Source organism: Pongo abelii, chromosome 7 (genome assembly GCF_028885655.2).
Source record: "Pongo abelii isolate AG06213 chromosome 7, NHGRI_mPonAbe1-v2.0_pri, whole genome shotgun sequence".
NCBI classification, from domain to species: Eukaryota; Metazoa; Chordata; class Mammalia; order Primates; family Hominidae; genus Pongo; species Pongo abelii.
The window spans coordinates 78,001,516-78,021,421 of NC_071992.2; the positions used below are offsets into that span (position 1 = coordinate 78,001,516).

Here is a 19,906-nt window from a genome sequence, read left to right on the forward strand (position 1 = left end):
CCACACATGCGTGCATCCGGGGGCTGGCAGACTGGAGGCCCAAGGAAGAGATGCAGCTCAAGTCCAAAGACAGTCTGGAGGCAGACTTTCTTCTAACTCAAGAGACCTCAGTCTTTTCTCTGAAGGCCTTATACCAATTGCATGAGGCCCACCCACATTACAGACGGCAATCTGCTTTACTCAAAGTCTACTGATTTACATGTTAATCACTTTTCAAAATAAAAAATTTTAAAAAAACACCTTTACAGCGAGAGGTAAACTGAAGTTTTACCAAACATCTGGACACCATGGCCTGGCCATGCTGACACATAAAAGTAGTCATCACAGGATGGGATGTATGTAAGGAACATAAGTCAATGATTGGGTGTTATGAAAGCAAGAGCAGGATGATCTTGAGCACTTAACTACCCAGCATACTGTAGAAAGAACAGGCTATGTGAATATCTCATAGTTTGCGGACACAACACTACCCTGTTATCTTTACCCTTAACAAAAGCAATAGCGACTACTCCACATCACACAACAATTACTGTGTGGTTGGCACTTCTCTCCCAGGAAATCATCCTGCACTCTGATGATGATGCCCAATTACCACGCCCTAATCTGGAAAGCAGGAAGGCCCAAGTCTCTAACTTTCTTATTGCTACAGTCAGACAGCACCAGGTGCACCCAGGAGCTATTTTGCATTTCAAAAGGCCTCAATGAATATAAAAGATATTTAGCTGTCAACTTTGAAGTTCTTGAAAGCAATTCATATTTTCTGCTTTAGGTCGAAATAAGTAATGACATTGAACCAGAAATGCGGCTGCTGAACTTGACTTAGGGAGCAAAGGACTATTGACTGCGCGCCTCGGTGGATCCGACCCGCCTGACGTTCCTTCCAGAGGCTGGACTGTGCTTCCTGGCTTTCCCACGAATCACGGAGCATTTTGGTCACATCCTTTGTATTATTAGCATTGTTCTCTAGATGAGTTCTAGGTGCTCGGGTAGGTATTTTTTTAGTCGTTTTCTTCTTATATGAACACTTGTAAATTGTAAAAAAAAAAAAAAAAAAAAAAGAAAAAACAGAATTTGGTTTTAAATTTTTAACAATATTTAATGTGAGGCATGCAAAATGAAAAACCAAATCTGTGGAAACCTTCTACAGTCAATTCTAAGAGAAATCTCAGTGTGTGCTGTGGAGATATTAAGTCAGCACTGCTGGCTGTTGAAGTTATTCTAGGCCTGATGAATTTGTTTTAGTAGACATTACCTGTGGTTATCAGCCACCAAGGTAGACCCTGTGACAGCTGATAAATAGATACAAATAATGGATCCAGCTTTTGGATTGAATATGGGTCATTTTTCAACAGCATAAAACAAAACACGGAGTCCTCCTTTGTTCCTGACTTCTTAAAACCCAGAACAATATTATGGCAATCTAAATTTTCAGATTTGTGCATATCTTGTTTTTCCTGATATATGTGTGTGTGTGTATATATACACGTGTGTATATATACATATATGTGTGTATATATACATATATGTATATATATACACACACGTATATATATCCATATTGTGGGTACGTGGAAGAGTAAAAAGATTAGTAGAACCCCTTTCCCCTTTGGAGGGAATATGGGTGTCTCTGAGGTCCATATTTTCTACTCATTATTCCATTCCTGACACTGCTGTCAGACCTAAACATACAGCTCATGGGCTTGTGGGACAGAAATCACAAACATAGACCTGCAGTCAGGAACTTTGCCTTTAGGATATTCAAAAGAAGCCTGAAAATGCTGTGGCATTCTCTATAAATACTTCTAAAGGAGACATTCACGTTTGAACGACATCAGCTTTTCTTTCTCCTACCCCTTCTCAATAACCAAGAAAATGATATGGGAAGCAATTATCTGTGGAAAAAAGGACTGTCTTGAAAATGCATCACAGTTGTATCTTTTTAACTGGCATAAAACTTACGTATGGTAAAATGCACAAATATTTATGGTACGATTTGATCAGTTTTGAAAAATGTACATAGCCATGTAACCAAGGCCTCAATCAAAATGCAGAACATTTCTGTCACTTTAAAAAATTCCCTTATGCCCTTTTTCAGGCAATGCCTGCATTCTCATAGACAACCACTGTGCTAATTTTCATCATCACTGATAACTTGATCTGTTCTCAATATAAAATATATACACTTTTCACATCACTTTTGCCCACACTTCTCAATCACTATTTTTTATATGAAAATAAGTTTTGCTCACTTTTTTTAACAACTACAGTTAAGCTCCCTATAGGCGAGAAAGTTGTGAATATGTGGTTATTAACTCAGCCCATGCATCTCTAAGAAGTCAGTCTATTAACCACCTAAAACTGTTACAAATGTCTGTTTGTGTGTAAAAGTCTTTTTTCTTCTTGTTCTTCTTTTGGAGCCTATAGGTTTCGTGAGACTCTGTTAAGAATCAGAGTTTAATGTGACAAAGTTTGCCTTCATTCCTCCAAGCTCATCACAACCACAGTGAGCCATTTGGAGGCCTAATTTACTCACTAGCCTCCAGATTATACCCCTTTAATCCATTGGTACCCACAAACTCCCATCACTTTTTTTTCTGCTTAATAAATCCAAATTCAAATAAAGAAAAGCTGGCAGGGACCTTGAAGATGGAGGAATCCAAGCCACTATTCTGCAGATGAGGGGGCTGAAGCCTAAGGGATTTGGTGAACTTGTCCAGAGCCTGTATCTGTACACAGGGGCAAGAGCCATAGCCAGTGGACAGAGAACATGGGAGCAAAAGTTGGGGTTTGGGTCCCATCCACCACCATGTTCTTGGACAGTGTTTGACATCTCTGCACTACAGTTTTCCTCATCTATGAAGTGGAACTATGATCCCTACCTCCCAAAAGTGTGGTGAGATTTTAATGAAAAACATAAAAAAATTCTCAGTACACAGTGAAGCACTCCACAATTAAAGGAGGTGATTATTATTAATAACGTCAAAGCACTCCTCTGTACCCTGTCTGGAGCTCTTGCTTTCTCCACTCAAGCACTATGAAGAGCCCACGGAAACAACAAACTCTGTTTTTCAAAAAGCAGCTGGGAAAACGTTGTGCAAGTTTAAATGATTTGAAATAAACTAAAAAAATGCTTTAATTTAAAAATAACTTTAATATTCAAATTCCAAAACTAATGCCAATAATTATTGTTAGTATTGTTATGATTATTGAAAAAGCTGATAAACCATCAAAACTGTAGAGAGTCAGTAAAAAAGGATAAAATGAGTATTGACATATTTTAAACTGTCACTTAATTACCCCCACACATACACATGCAAATAAAACATGGTTAACATTTCACAAAATAGAACCGTACTAAATTTTGTTTCTATTTTATCTTCATGTGAATTTGTACATACTTCTGTTAGGCACTGCAGAGTCTGAACTTTGTCTAAGTGCAGATAACAGCTTTGAGGAGAAAATGCTTACATTAGTGATTTCTGTATGAATATTCAATATAGGCAACTATTTAATATGGTGTATATGTTTTCATTTTTAATCTTTCTTCACTTAAATATGAAGTTATAACTGTTTCAATCTCCAACCTCAGCAATCCATAAAGATTGTCCTAACATTCTGGATATTTGCCACTCAACAGAAACAAGTTATATTGATCTGCCATCTCCTCTTCTTTCTTTTCTTCTCCCTGCCTCTCATCTTCCTGACTACTCTTTGGGGGCTATGCTTCTGCAAGACAAAGGGAGAAAAAGAAGTTCAGAGTTGTGCAGTAATACTCGGCAATTACCCATTAATCTGGGTAATTCCAATGAAGTACTGTCACAGTTACTGTTCCATGGAAATGAGCATTTGCAGTTCTTGCTTTTGCCCCCAGTCTTAGAGAATGCACTCTGCATTGTGCATATCCAGTAGGGTCTTCCGCAAAGACATGTTCACTACATGCATTGTATGCTGTATGTTCTTGCCAAACCTCAGCTTCTCCATATGCAATTGTGTGTCTGGTCAGAGTAAGGGAAAATGAATGCTTCCCTTAGCTTGCATTCACTGGTCAGAATCTTAACTATCTTAAGAGATGGTGCAGCTCTAGATTCAATAGCTCTCCTCAGAAGTGGCCCTGGCAAAACTGAAGATAGGACATCCACTGCTGTTTAGCCTCTAATGCTGACTGGAATGGAGAGGTGAACATTTAAAGCCAGTGTTTTTCCTCTTGGAGCCACCTTAGCACTGAGTCTTGTAAACCTTGGCCAGCCCTTCCTCAGGCCGTGCCTTCTATCTTGTGTGAATGATGCATCCTTTCTTAAGCGGCTTCTGCTGACCTCGTGCAGCACCACAGGAAGCTGGGATGCTTTCCAGCTTACTTTTTCTTTATTTGAGCTTCTGGTCATGTTTCAAAGCCAGCAAAATCTAAGCAAGGGAGTTACAGGGAGGGTTAGAGAATTACCAAAGGACACAAAATGTCTTGGGTTGTGGAATAGCACACATCAGAGAAATCTCAAACATCTCTTAGGAAAATCTCTAAATGTGTATATCCCCAAGTATCTTAGCCTTCCACCTACCACATAAAGTGAGGGTATGTGTCCCTCAAATGAAAAAAATGAAAACACTTTCTTACCACTTCAAATCTGGGAGGTGGTTGGCTCATTTGTTTTGAAGACACTCGACACTTTGCCCTAGCAAAATATTGACTTCTTTGATTTTTCTTTCAGAAAAATAAGCCCTGCTATTCCTATAGACCTAAATAAGGGAGGCAGCCAGTTTCGAGAGGCTGGCTCTAACAAAATATGCCAAGGCTGCCATCTGTCTCACTTAATGAATGGGAAACTCCTGATTGAGAAGAATTTGTCTTCATTAAAACTAGCTAACATGTACATTGCAAATCTGAGGAAAACCATCATGACTCTTTGCTAATTTGAGAAGCAAAAACCAAAATTTCTCTTTTCAATCTTTGCAAATTAAAAAAGAATCTTGCCAAGAATAAACAAATCTTCATTTCATACCTAATTTAAAAACGAATTGTGTCCCCAAATATGGTCTATTCTGGCTAATTATTTTTTAAGCAAATTCCCACTTATTTTTTCTGAGTCACTTTAGTATGTAACTAGGATAAATTTCATAGTTGATCAGAATGCAAATGTTCTAACTTGACATTTTTGCCCAAGATACGTTCTTTCCAGGTATAGCTGAATTAAGTAGGAAAAATATAAATAATCGCTCTTTTAAAACTATAACAACTTGAATGCCTGGGGTTTTATTTCCATCTAATTTAAAAGTTATCTGTAACCTTTGTTTGATAGAAGGTCTGTTGAAGTGTCTAAGAACCATGTTGAAATATTTGTGATAAATAGGCCACAACTTAAGGATATTATGCCCAAAAGTGAACTGACAGAGGAAAGTACTCTTCATATAACTGCACAGTGAACAATTTAGAAAGGGAACAGATGACCAGACACAGTGGCTCATGCCTATAATCCCAAAGCTTTGGGAAGTTGAGGTTTAAGAGTCACTTGAGGCCAGGAGTTCAAGACCAGCTTGGGCAAAATAGTGAGACCCTATCTCTACAAAAACAAACAAATAAACAAAAAATACCTAAAAAAATTTAAATTAGCCAAGCATGGTGGCATGTACCTATGACCCCAGCCACTTGAGGGACTGAGGGAAGGGAAGAAGATTACTTGAGCCCAGGAATTAGAAGCTGCAGTGAGTGCACTACTGCACTCCAGCCTAGGCAATACAGCAAGAGCCTGTCTCTAAAAAGAGAGAGAGAGAAGTAGATATGTTTTAATTATTAGAAAAATGTATTTATCAAGGCAAATCTCTAGAAACAGGAAGTCATTAACTAAGGCTGGGGGATAGAATAAGAGTGATTGCTAATGAGTATGCAGTTTCATTTGGGGGTGATAAAAAATGTTCTAAAATTAGATTTGGTAATGGTTCCACAACTCTGTGCATATACTAAGAAAACATTAAATTGTACATTTTCAATGGGCAAATTGTATGGCCTTTGAATTACATCTCAATAAAGATTTTTAAAAGAAAAAAAAAGAAGAATGTATTTATCAATAAAGAATTCTCAAAAAAATGGAATTATCGAAAAATTCAAAAGTTATGGGTAGCATCTCTTTTTCATCTGAAAAAGCTTAGTTTCTTATTGAAGACTAAAAAGAAAAATGCCACTTCTTGAAGGTGGATACAACTTCTTAAATATTGGTATTTGTAGAAAAATTTGGTGGCAGGCAAAACTTGAATCATCTTTCTTGAACTTGCATTCATATAAAGGGTAAAAATCATGTTAAATGCTAAACATTTTTAAAAAACTGAAATATTTAAAGAATCCAAAATATGCTTTAGCTTAAACTTGAGAGCTAAGTTAAGTAAAAAGAAGAAAAGAATAGAAGGTAGAAAGGAAGGGAGAGGAAAATGGAGAGAAGATGAGGAAGAGAAAGAAAGGGAATGGACAGGGAGACAGGAAGGAAGAATCGAAAGTTGAAAGTCACGTAATTGGGATTTGAACACTGTCAGTTCTTAACTCAGAATTTTGTTCTTGTTTCTTTGATTGACTAAAAACACTGAATCATTTTCCATGTAAGGCATGTTTTTCCTTTCTCTTCAGAGTTATTAAGAAACAGTTTGAAGAGACCAATAATCTATCCATTTCTTCTCATAGAATTTGCTTTGGCAGACAACTTAGTCTATATTAGTTAGGATTAGGCTTACCTACAAGTGACAGAAAAAGAAAAATGACAATGGATTAAATAACATAGAGGTCTATTTCTCTTTTTATTTCGAAATTCTGGAGACAGTCAGCAAACAGCTGGATGTGATTTCCCTAGAGACAAGGACGGAGACTCCTCTCTTATTGCTTCACCCTCTGTGGCCGCCATTTTTAAGACCATAACATGACTCAAAATGGCTGCTGAAGCTTCAGCCATTGGTTTTGTATTCTGGCCTTGGAGGTGGAGAGGGAACAAAAGGAGTGTTTCTTTCCTTTAAGGATATGTCTCAGAAATACACACACTACTTCTGCTTACATCTCATTAGCCAAAACTTGGTCCACCCCCAACTTTGCAGTGAAGAAAGCTGGGTATTATAGTCTTTATTCTTAATGACTTTATGCTTAACTAAAAATTAAGAGCTTTGCTGGACATGGTGGCTTATGCCTGTAATTCTAGCAATTTGGAAGGCCAAGGCGCGCAGATCACTTGAGCTTACGAGTTCGAGACCAGCCTGAGCAACATGGCAAAACCCCATATCTACAAAAAATACAAAAATTAGCCAGCTGTGGTGGTGTGTGCCTGTAGTCCCAGCTACTTGGGAGGCTGAAGTAGGAGGGTTGTTTGAACCTGGGAGACGGAGGTTGCAGTTAGCCAAGATCATGCCACTGTACTCCAACCTGGGAGATGGAGCCAAACCTTGTCTCAAAAAAAAAAAAAAGGAGGGGGCTTCATTTATTAGTAAGAAGGAAAAATATTTATAAAATAATACTCAGCAGTTTCAATCACACAGTTCAAACTAATTGACATGATTTCTTGGAACAGTGTTTTCATTTGTAGTACTTTATAACACATTCTAGAAAAAATGTACATATATTCTTCAGTACTGTGAGAGATTTAATCATCAAGTATGTGAAATGAGAATTTCTGCCTTATCTTGTTTCCTTATCTTGTCTTTGTGGTTAGAAAGAAATGAAAATAAATCAATAGCACTACATCCTTCTAGGTTTCCCATAATTTTGCAGACAGATTTAGCTTTTCTTCTCTAGAATTGAGTTTAAAATTCTAGAGCCAATCTGACATTTTGCTTGGTCCTCGTTGTGCTGCCACAATAAATTAATTCTTCTATGGTCATAACACTTAGCTATTTTATTTTGGTAGGGCCTTCTCTTCTGAATTGATTGGTAGTGTTGTTATTTTCTTGTTATTCAGTTTAACAAGTACATAATCAACATCAGTGCTTGGGAAGTCAGGGGTAGGAGAGATAAATAAGAAGTGTATGATCTTTTCTCTTATTTTCTCTCAGTAAAAGTTGGACTTGTTTTTCCCTTCATCTCTTTTTCTTCAAGAACATAATATTGGCTGAAGTGGAATGAGTATTCAAATTGTCCAAAAAAAAATACAAGAGAGGGAATTAATAAAATTTTTTGTAATTATAAATATGTATATATTGGGGGGGCAAAATATGACTTTTTATTTTTATTTTTAACCACCAGATTGAGTATGTTGATACATCAAATGCCAGTCTTTTATCTCCCTAGTTTTTCAAATAGAAAAGTGATACTAACACCAATAATTAAACTTCCCAAGATTTTTTTGTCTCTCTCTGAATCAAGTTCATTGTCTATTTACATGCTTCTCAGTTGACATTTGTGAAGGCAGATTACACACATGGGACAGTGGTGAATAAATCCACCCCAAAATTCCTTTGCAGATCTTGAGTATTTGCCAATAATCTCCATGATTTATTTACATTCTTTTTTCATATATATACTTTAAGTTCTGGGATACATGTGCAGAATGTGCAGGTTTGTTACATAGGTATACATGTGCCATGGTGGTTTGCTGCACCCATCAACTCATCATCTACATTAGGTATATCTCCTAATGTTATTCCTCCCCTTGTCCCCCACTCCCCAACAGGCCCCAGTGTGTGATGTTCCCCTCCCTGTGCCCATATGTTCTCATTGTTCAACTCCCACTTAAGAGTAAGAACATGCAGTGTTTGGTTTTTTGTTCCTATGTTAGTTTGCTGAGAATGATGGTTTCCGGCTTCATCCATGTCCCTGCAAAGGACATTAACTCATTTTTTATGGCTGCATAGTATTCCATGGTGTATATGTGCCACATTTTCTTTATCCAGTCTAACATTGATGGGCATTTGGGTTGGTTCCAAGCCTTTGCTATTGTGAATAGTGCTGCAATATACATAGGAGTGCATGTGTCATTATAGTAGAATGATTTATAATCGTTTGGGTATACACCCAGTAGGGAATTACTGGATCAAATTGTATTTCTAGTTCTAGATCTTTGAGGAATTGCCACACTGTCATCCACAATGGTTGAACTAAATTACACTCCCACCAACAGTGTTAAAAGCATTCCTATTTCTCCACATCCTCTCCAGCCTCTGTTGTATCCTTTTTAATGATCGCCATTCTAACTGGTGTGAGGTGGTATCTCATTGTGGTTTTGATTTGCATTTCTCTAACAACCAGTGATGATGAGATTTTTTTTTACATTTGTTGGCTGCATAAATGTCTTCTTTTAAGAAGTGTCTATTCATATCCTTAACCTACTTTTTCATAGGGTTTTTTTTCTTGTAAATTTGTTTAAGTTCCTTGTAGATTCTGGATATTAGCCCTTTGTCAGATGGATAGGTTGCAAAAATTTTCTCCCATTCTGTAGGTTGCCTGTTCACTCTGATAATAGTTTATTTTGCTGTGCAGAAGCTCTTTAGTTTAATTAGATCCCATTTGTCAATTTTGGCTTTTGTTGACATTGCTTTTGGTGTTTCAGTCATGAAGTCTTTGGCCATGCCTGTGTCCTGAATAGTATTGCCTAGGTTTTCTTCTAGGGTTTTAATGGTTTTGAGTTTTACATTTAAGTTTTTAAGCCATCTTGAGTTAATTTTTGTATAAGATGTAAGGAAGGGGTCCAGTTTCAGTTTTCTGCGTATGGCTAGCCAATTTTCCCAGCACCATTTATTAAATAGGAAATCCTTTCCCCATTGCTTGTTTTTATCAGGTTTGTCAAAGATCTGATGGTTGTAGATGTGTGATGTTATTTCTGAGGCCTCTGTTCTGTTGCATTGGTCTATATATCTGTTTTAGTAAAAGTACCATGTTGTTTTGGTTACTGTAGCCTTGTAGTATAGTTTGAAGTCAGGTAGCATGATGCCTCCAGCTTTGTTCTTTTTGCTTAGGATTGTTTTGGCTATATGGGCTCTTTTTGGTTCCCTATGAAATTTAAAGTAATTTTTTCTAATTCTGTGAAGAAAGTCAATGTTAGTTTGATGGGAATAGCATTGAATCTATAAATTACTTTGGGCAGTATGGCCATTTTTACAATATTGATTCTTCCTATCCATGAGCATGGAACGTTTTTCCATTTGTTTGTGTCCTCTCTTATTTCCTTGAGCAGTGGTTTGTAGTTCTTGAAGAGGTCATTCACATCCCTTGTAAGTTGTATTCCTAGGTATTTTATTCTCTTTGTAGCAATTGTGAATGGGAGTTTGTTCATGATTTGGCTCTCTGTCTATTATTGGTGTATAGGAATGCTTGTGATTTTTGCACATTGATTTTGTATCCTGCAACTTTGCTGAAATTGCTTATCAGCTTAAGGAGTTTTGGGGTTGAGACGATGGGGTTTTCTAAATGTACAACCATATCATCTGCAAACAGAGATAATTTGACTTTCTCTCTTCCTATTTGAATACCGTTTATTTCTTTCTCTTGCCTGTTTGCCCTGGCCAGAACTTCCAATACTATGTTGAATAGGAGTGGTGAGAGAAGCCAACCTTGTCTTGTGCCAGTTTTCAAAGGGAATGCTTCCAGCTTTTGCCCATTCAGTGTGATATTTGCTGTGGGTTTGTCATAAACAGCTCTTATTATGTTGAGATATGTTCCATCAATACCTAGTTTATGAGTGTTTTTAGCATGAAGGAGTGTTGAATTTTGTTGAAGGACTTTTCTGCATCTATTGAGATAATCATGTGGTTTTTGTCATTGGTTCTGTTTATGTGATGGATTACGTTCATTGATTTGTATGTGTGGAACCAGCCTTGCATCCCAGGGATGAAGCCGACTTGATCAAGGTGGGTAAGCTTTTTAATGTACTGCTGCATTCCGTTTGCCAGTGTTTCATTGGGGATTTTCGCATAGATGTTCATCAGGGATATTGGCCTGAAATCTTCATTTTTTGTTGTGTCTCTGCCAGGGATTGGTATCAGAATGATGCTGGCCTCAAAATATGAGTTAGGGAGGAGTCTCTCTTTTCTACTGTTTGGAATAGTTTCAGAAGGAATGGTACCAGCTCCTCTTTGTAACTCTGGTAGAGTTTGGCTATGAGTCCATCTGGTCCTGGGCTTTTTTTTTTTTTTTGGTTGGTCAGCTATTAATTACTGCCTCAATTTCAGAACTTGTTATTGATCTATTCAGGGATTCAACTTCTTCCTGGTTTAGTCATGGTAGGGTGAATGTGTCCAGGAATTTATCCATTTCTTCTAGATTTTTTAGTTTATTTGGGTAGAGTTGTTTGTAGTATTTTCTGATGGTAGTTTGCATTTCTGTAGGATTAGTGGTGATCTCCCCTTTATCACTTTTTATTGTGTCTATTTGATTCTTCTCTCTTTTCTTCTTTATTAGCCTGGCTAGCCATCTATCTGTTTTGTTAATCTTTTCAAAAAACCATCTCCTGGATTTATTGATTTTTTGAAGGGTTTTTCGTATCTCTTTCAGTTCTGTTCTGATCTTAGTTATTTCTTGTCTTCTGCTAGCTTTTGAAATAGTTTGCTCTTGTTTCTTTAATTCTTTTAATTGTGATGTTAGCGTGTCGATTTTAGATGTTTAGATGTTTCCCACTTTCTCCTGTGAGCACTTAGTGCTATAAATTTCCTTCTAAGCACTCCCTCTAAGCTGTATCCCAGAGATTCTGGTACATTGTGTCTTTGTTCTTGTTGGTTTCAAAGAACTTATTTATTTGTGCTGTGATCTCATTATTTTCCCAGGAGTCATTCAGAAGCAGGTTGTTCAGTTTCCATGTAGTTGTGTGGTTTTGAGTGAGTTTCTTAATCCTGAGTTCTAACTTGATTGCACTGTGGTCTGAGAGACTGTTTGTTATGGTTTTCATTCTTTTGCATTTGCTGATGAGTGTTTTACTTCCAGTTATGTGGTCGATTTTAGAAAAAGTGCTATGTGGTGCTGAGGAGAATGTATATTCTGTTGATTTGGGGTGGAGAGTTCTGTAGATATCTATTAGGTCTGCTTCGTCAAGAGGTGAGTTCAAGTCCTGAATATCCTTGTTAATTTTCTATCTCGGTGATCTGTCTAATATACACAGTGGAGTGTTAAAGTCTCCCACTATTATTGTGTGGTAGTCTAAGTCTCTTTGTAGGTCTCTAAGAACTTGCTTTATGAATCTGGGTGCTCCTCTATTGGGTGCATACATATTTAGGATAGTTACCTCTTCCTGTTGCATTGATCCTTTTACTATTATGTAATGGCCTTCTGTGTCTGTTTTGATCTTTGTTGGTTTAAAGTCTGTTTTACCAGAGGCTAAGATTGCAACCCCTGCTTTTTTTTTGCTTTCCATTTGCCTGGTAAATATCCCTCCATCCCTTTATTTTGAGCCTATGTGTGTCTTTGCACATGAGATGGGTCTCGAATACAGCACACCAATGGGTTTTGACTCTTTATCCAATTTGCCAGTCTGTGCCTTTTAATTGGGGCATTTAGCACATTTACATTTAAGGTTAATATTGTTATGTGTGAATTTTATTCTGTCATTATGATGCTAGCTGGTTATTTTGCTCATTAGTTGATGCAGCTTCTTCATAGTGTCGATGGTTTTTACATTTTGGCATGTTTTTGTAGTGGCTGGTACTGGTTGTTCCTTTCCATATTTAGTACTTCTTTCAGAAGCTCTTGTAAAGGCAGGCTTGGTGGCGACAAAATTCCTCAGCATTTGCTTGTCTGTAAAGGATTTTATTTCTCCTTCACTTATGAAGCTTAGTTTGGCTGGATATGAAATTCTGGGTTGAAAATTCTTTTCTTTAAGAATGTTGAATATTGGCCCCCAATATCTTCTGGCTTTTAGGGTTTCTGCAGAGAGATATGCTGTTAGTATGATAGGCTTCCCTTTGTAGGTAACCCGACCTTTCTCTCTGGCTGCCCTTAACATTTTTTCCTTCAGTTCAACCTTGGTGAATCTGATGATTACGTGTCTTGGGGTTGCTCTTCTCAAAGAGTATCTTTGTGGTGTTCTCTGTATTCCCTGAATTTGAATGTTGGCCTGCCTTGTGAGGTTGGGGAAATTCTCCTGGATTATATCCTGAATTGTGCTTTCCAACTTGATTCCATTCTCCCCATCACTTTCAGGTACACCAATCAAATGCTGGCTTGGTCTTTTCACATAGTCCCTTATTTCTTGGAGGTTTTGTTCATGCCTTTTCAATTTTTTTCTTCTAATCTTGTCTTCATGCTTTATTTCATTAAGTTGGTCTTCAGTCTCTGATATCCTTTCTTCTGCTTGATCGATTCAGCTATTGATACTTGTGTATGCTTCATGAAGTTCTCGTGCTGTGTTTTTCAGCTCCATCAGGTCATTTGTGTTCTTCTCTAAACTGGTTATTCTAGTTAGCAATTCCTCTAACCTTTTATCAAGGTTCTTAGCTTCCTTGTATTGGGTTACAATATGTTCCATTAGCTTTGAGGAGTTTGTTATTACCCATCTTCTGAAGCCTACTTCTGTCAATTTGTCAAACACATTCTCCATTCAGTATTGTTCCCTCGCTGGCAAGGAATTGTGATCCTTTGGAGAAGAGGCATTCTGGTTTTGGGAATTTTCAGCCTTATTGCACTGGTTTTTCCTCATCTTTGTGGCTTTATCTACCTTTGGTCTTTGGCGTTGGTGACCTTTGGATGGAGCTTTTGCATGGTCATCCTCTTTGTTGATGTTGATGCTATTGCTTTCTGTTTGTTAATTTTTTTTCTAACAGTCAGGCCCTTCTTCTGCAGGTCTGCTGGAGTTTTCTGGGGGTGCACTCCAGACCCTGTTTGCATGGGTATCACCAGCAGAGGCTGCAGAACAGCAAAGATTGCTGCCTCCTCCTACTTCTGGAAGCTTCATCCCAGAGGGGCACCTGCCAGATGCTAGCCAGAGCTCTCCTGTATGAAGTGTCTGTCGACCCCTGCTGGGAGGTGTCTTCCCATCAGGAGGCATGGGGGTCAGGGACCCACTTGTGGAAGCAGTCTGTCCCTTAGCAGAGCTCCAGTGCTGTGCTAGGAGATCTGCTTCTCTCTTCAGAGCTGGCAGGCAGGAATGTTGAAGTCTGCTGAAGCTGTGCCCACAGCTGCCCCTTCCCCCAGGTACTCTGTCCCCGGGAGATGAGAGTTTTATCTATAAGCCCCTGACTGGGGCTACTGGCTTTCTTTCAGAGATGTCCTGCCCAGAGAGGAGGAATCTAGAGAGGCAGTCTTGCTTCAGTGGCTTTGCAGTGCTGCAGTGGGCTCCACTCAGACTGAATTCCTGGCAGCTTTGTTTACACTGTGAGGGGAAAACTGCCTACTCAAGCCTCAGTAATGGCAGATGCCTCTCCCCCAACCAAGCTTGAGCGTCCCAGGTCTACTTCAGACTGCCGTGCTGGAAGTAAGAATTTCAATCCGGTGGATCTTAGCTTGCTGGGCTCCATGGGGGTGGGATCTACTGATCAAGACCACTTGGCTGCCTGGCTTCTGCCCCCTTTCCAGGGGAGTGAATGGTTCTGTCTCTCTGGCATTCCAGGCACCTCTGGGGTACAAAAAAAACTCCTGCAGCTAGCTCAGTGTCTGCTCAAATGGCCACCAGTTTTGTGCTTGAAATCCAGGGCCCTTGTGGTGTAGGCACCCAAGGGATCTCCTTATCTGTGGATTGCGAAGACCGTGGGAAAAGCGTAGTATCTAGACCGGAGTGCACCCCCACTCACAGCATGGTCCCTCATGGCTTCCTTTGGCTAGGGGAGGGAGTTCCCCAACCCCTTGCACTTCCCAGGTGAGGCAACGCCCCACCCTGCTTCTGCTTGCCCTCCATGGGCTGCACCCACTGTCTAACCAGTCCCAGTGAGATGAACTGAGTACCTCAGTTGGAAATGCAGAAATCACCCACTTTCTGTGTTGGTCTTGCTGGGAGCTGCAGACAGGAGCTGTTCCTATTCAGCCATCTTGCCTGGGAATCTGTAATTATATTTTATTGCATATTCTTCCTAGACTGGGTGTGTGTGTGTGTTTGTGTGTGTGTGTGTGTGTGTGTGTGTGTGAAAGAGAGACAGAAACAGAAACAGAGACAAGGAGACAGAGACAGTGAAACAGAAACAGAGTCATCTTCCAGGTTCTACTTATTAAGCAATATCCCATGAAGTCGCTGAAAAGTGTTATATTCTCCTAATACCTAGTGTTTGCAAATCTGGCAGCTGTCACTGATGATTTAAACAAGATTGGGTGACTTATTTATGTACACACACATCCACAATCAAACTTCAACTGTCGAGTGTACCCTTTTCTAAATAATCACATTGCTAAAATGTGCCATATGGCCCATTTCTTTAAACAATAAATGGTAAATTATTATTTTGAGGAGTGAAAGCTAAAAGAAATAATATGTCTAATACTATGTGGCATTTTCTGTATACAGTACAGTTTTAGCATTGAAAAGGACTTCAGCAATTCCATTTGCCCCATTTTCAGATGAGGAGATTGAGGCTGGTAGTTACAGTGGTTTTGCTTCATGTCCCATCCCACTGGGGCTGCTATGCAAGCTCTCAGTCTAGTCTTCTTTCCTCTACACTTAGTGGCCATCAGCTGTAACAAGTCCTGACTAGACCAGGGCTTTGTGGCTGACTACAATTCAATGCCTTTTTTGCCTGCGTTTGTTCGGACCCTGCTAATCAAGGCTACGGGGCAGCTGCAGAAAGACACCTGCTATTGGCTTACCCGCTCCTCGCCTTCCCTCTGCTTGAGTCTGAGCATCAGAAAGCCACCTTCCAGTGGGTCTTTGCCTTGCTTTTGTCTTGTCTTTGCTTTTTATTCATCTTTGCTTTTGTCTTCTCAGGGCAAATAGGAAATCCTAGACCTCAGATCACTGTTCTTTGCTTCCCAAAAGACAGAACAGCTCAGTCCTGGCTGCTACCTTCTTTCTTTACTCTTGGTTTAAATGTAATCCCACATGCCCTAGACAAGCCTCCTGATTATTTTTCATCAAACATGAAAATAGCTTACTTTTAACTGCTGGGTGTCAGTCTCTTCTAAAAATTTTGTTCCTAAGGAATTGATTCTGCAAATCAGTGCTTAAAGTCACTTTTTAACTGCCTCACATAGTATTGTTTCTTTGACAACTCTTTTTAAAGGGGATTGCTCTCTTCTTCTTCTGGCTTCTCAAATCTACTTTTAACTTCAAATAGCAGTCATGCAATGTAGTTTTATAAGATAATATACTAGGACCATCTATCAGATATGAAACCAGCATAATCATTGCAATTATTTCTACTGTATTCAGATAATGATAATACAAATAAGAGTATGACATATGTAAATGTTGATTAGCTTTCTGGTTCCTTCATCAAAACTTGCGTTGTGTTGTGCAGCCTTTTCTTTGCATTGTCCAGGGGTTTTGTTATTACAAACCATAATATTTAACCCATTTCTTCTACTAATATCTTTTAATATTTCTGCTATTATACAGCTTTTTTTTTTTGACATGTATCTAAACCAGAAAAAAATATTCCCTGTGCATGATATTTTTAGGCAAAACCTAATGTCTGGAGCACCAAGTGAAATAACTGTGGAGAATGGAATGTTGGACAATTTGTGTGGCCTGCTTAGCTTAATTTGTTTCTATGGCACAAGCAAAGCTCATTCATTCCATTTATTATTTTAAGCCACTTGTTTGGTGTTATGGATTTTAAGAATCAGTTGGTGTTAGAATTTTTAATAACACAGAGAATAGCCATTGAATATGGAACTCAAATTATCTAAGGTTTACCCAGAAGTCAAAATCACTTGGCCCTCTGCAAAGTTCTCTTTGCGTTCCTAGGCCTGCAAAGTCTTTGGTCTGAAGTCTCAGAGCTTAAATTGCATTGGTCCTGTTAATGTTTGTCAAAAAGGAAGTTTGGGCGGCAGTTTCAGGGTAGTGTTGAGAAGATAACTCCTGGTCCCGTTTTATTCTTTCCTCATTTGTTCAGTGCTCATGGCCATCTACAACCTTCCTTGATTCTATTCTGCCTAAGCCTCTTATTTCCACATCTATAAGTATAGTGCTACATAATAATTACAACCTTTAAGAAAATGGAGAGTTTTCATTAAAGGGCCCCTGCAAATCTATGATGCTAGATGACAGATGCTACCAGAAGGCCAGAGTATTAATAGCACCTGTGATAACTGTAATAAGAATATGTCTCGTTTTCTTTTAAAGACATAGATATTCCATTTTAATCCTGTATAACTCAAAGAAAATTTGGGTGTTAACACTTTGAAATACTTTTACCTCCTTTGGGGGAAATCCAAACTGAAAGGAATTAATATTCACATCAGTTCCTAAGGCAAAATGCCTGACACAGACTAACAAAGCTCTTTCTCATCCTGTGGTAGGAACTTAGGGGTGATAACTCATACTGAGAATTTGTGATCTGAAAACACTAAGGAATTTCTGCCATTGCAGGTAGAAAAAAAAAGACAAAAATGGTATTCTCAGGTGAGCTTACCTTTCAAATTTTTCTGAGACTTCCTAAATGTGACAAGAACTCTGCTGTGTGGCAACCTTATGTTTCCACAACAGAACAAAGGACCAAAAAAAAAAAAAAAAGATCTCTATCCCAATAGATTTTATAAAATCCATACTCTAAAACTCGTGAGTTTTACATGTACCCTAAAACTTAAAGTATAATAAAAAAAAAGAAAAGCTCTTTAACCCTTTGTTTAAATCCTATTAGCTCTTAATGATATACAGTTCAAATTATCTAAATGAAATAATTTTCAAGCACATAACAGATTAGAAACAGAGAATGAGAAAGGTATAGTAGATATTACGTAAATAAGCAAAAATAGTGGCAATAATTAAACACACTATCTCTACCTAAAGGAACAGAGATAGAAAACTCATATAAAAATCTAAACTACAGTTTTATGGGGATAGTTAAGGTAAGAGCCTGCAGGCAGCACTGTATTGCTTTACAAAACAGCATTTCATTTATATTATGATGATTTCAGACTATCACTTTAAAAATTCATTTGTATTAATTAAGAACAGGTACCATTTTCTCCAGATACTTTCCCTTCATCTGTCCTGAAATTATTAATTATTGACTTCTATTTAAATAAGATACCTTATTTTCATCTGCTGGAAAACTTTTTCTGATAACCATACATATCTTCAATGTCTACAATTTGAATGGAGAGCCCTTTCAATGTGGCGTTTCTGTTTCTTCCATAACCTCACAACAATATGTGGTGGCCCCGCAGTCATTATGGTCTTGTTAAATAATTAGGTTCGTGTAAACTATATTTTAGAGTCTTCCAAAATGCCTCTCCTTCCAAAATGGCTAAAAGGGCAAAGCGTCAGTAATTCTGTAGACATGCTTCATGCATGTTCTGGATAGGAGCCATGGTATAATGAGATGCTATCTCTGGAAAAAAATGAATAGATTTTCAAGATTGTGGGTCTTGACATGAGTTCTCTAGAATTTTCCCCTTTGATAAATTTTCCTGTACCTAGCTGTTGCCAAATTGTCTCTTCTAGAAGAATGCCCTGATTTTTTTTCAGTTCCAAAGTTATCAAAATCCCAGGAATATTTCACAGAAAAGAGAAGCATTTATAGCAAGCATGGGTGTGGCATGCTTTCTCTGTGGGAAGTTGTCATCCTCCACAAGATCTTGCCCACACTCAAAATAAACTGGCTTCCCGTCACATTCTTGGTCTGTCAGCACTCTGTAAAAGGAAATCTCATCTCCTCTCTCTTGATAGTAGAGCTTATATCAAACTGGGACATGTTTCTTCTTCATTCATGGATAAGTCTAATTTTCTCTCTGGTGTGTAAAACTGACAATACCCACAAGATACTACTGACTTGAAAGTTTCACTGCAGGTAGCTACCATACCAGCATTTGGTAAACTAGCTGCCTAGGTGAGACTGCATTAGATGACCTCCTTCGAGCCACACTACTTGCCAGTATCCACTGAGAGACAAATTATGATTGTTGCTTCCTTCTTTGAAAACACCCCTGCTGAGTACCTACTGTATGTGAGTCACTGTGCAGGCACTAGAAATATAAAGCAAAAAAAACAGATTCTACCCACAGGGAGCTCCTAGTCCAGTGGTGAAGAGGTGTATTAACCCTCAAGTCCCTGAGAAAATTCCCAATAGTGCTCTGCACAAGCCGGGCTCTGATGGGAGGTACCAGTGCTTTTCTTCTTCCAGATTCAGAGCCCCAGCTATCCCAGGATGAAGGAGAGCCCATTTGCAACCCTCTTCTGTCTCCCTAAGCATTCAACAAACACTTAGTGACCATCTGTCTTGTGCAAAACACTTGGGGAGTGATAAAAACAAATCAAATTCATATTTTAATTTAGGGAGTTTAGGAGATAAATCCTAGTGTGGATTTCACATGGGCAATGATTTGCTTTCCTTGAGTTTGCCCTCTGCAAGCAACACCTGTTCATGCTATGACACTGAAGTCCTCCTAGACCACCCCATTCATCTGAGTAGTTAGGGCTCTGGATGAAGGAGCAAATGGACAAAATAAGCCCCCTCTTGCTCAGGACCTGACTAACATTTCAGAGCTGTGGTCACCCATTTTAAACAAACCAAAGCACTTCTGACAGACCTCTGAATTTGCATTAAAAAGAGCACATCTACAGCTCCTAACAATCAAAACCAACTATGAACACTGCTTGCTTCAGTGATACAAACAGACATTTTCTTGTTACATGTGTGGTGATCTGAGAATGGTGACTTTGGACCCAGTTTGACTGGTTAGCGTTTAAATAAAACTTAACAGAACAGGCAACTAAAGGAACTCAGGAAAAGACCAAAAGCAATGCTCAAAGGGAGTGCCTGGGTAACCATGATGTAATTGCAGATTGACACATATTTGGGTTTTTCATTATTGTTTCTAAAAACTAGATATTGCTTTATTATTATGTTGATGATTATTGAAAGCACGATAGCAATG

The 19,906-nt window shown here is 38.5% G+C and overlaps 1 protein-coding gene across 6 annotated transcripts in view; it reads left to right on the plus strand.

The window, feature by feature from the left end:
* Positions 1-19,906, plus strand: part of NKAIN3 (sodium/potassium transporting ATPase interacting 3) — a 799,758-nt gene that overhangs the window by 764,388 nt on the left and 15,464 nt on the right. For 5 of the 6 annotated variants that reach the window (XM_054561658.2, XM_054561659.2, XM_054561654.2 and 2 more), the window contains one exon: positions 770-17,582. The exons of the other annotated variant lie outside the window; for it this stretch is intronic. In XM_054561658.2, the coding sequence (XP_054417633.1) occupies positions 770-823 (54 nt within the window). In that variant the 3' untranslated portion in view covers positions 824-17,582. Of the gene's footprint in view, positions 1-769; positions 17,583-19,906 lie in introns of those variants that run through there. 6 annotated transcript variants of the gene reach the window in all.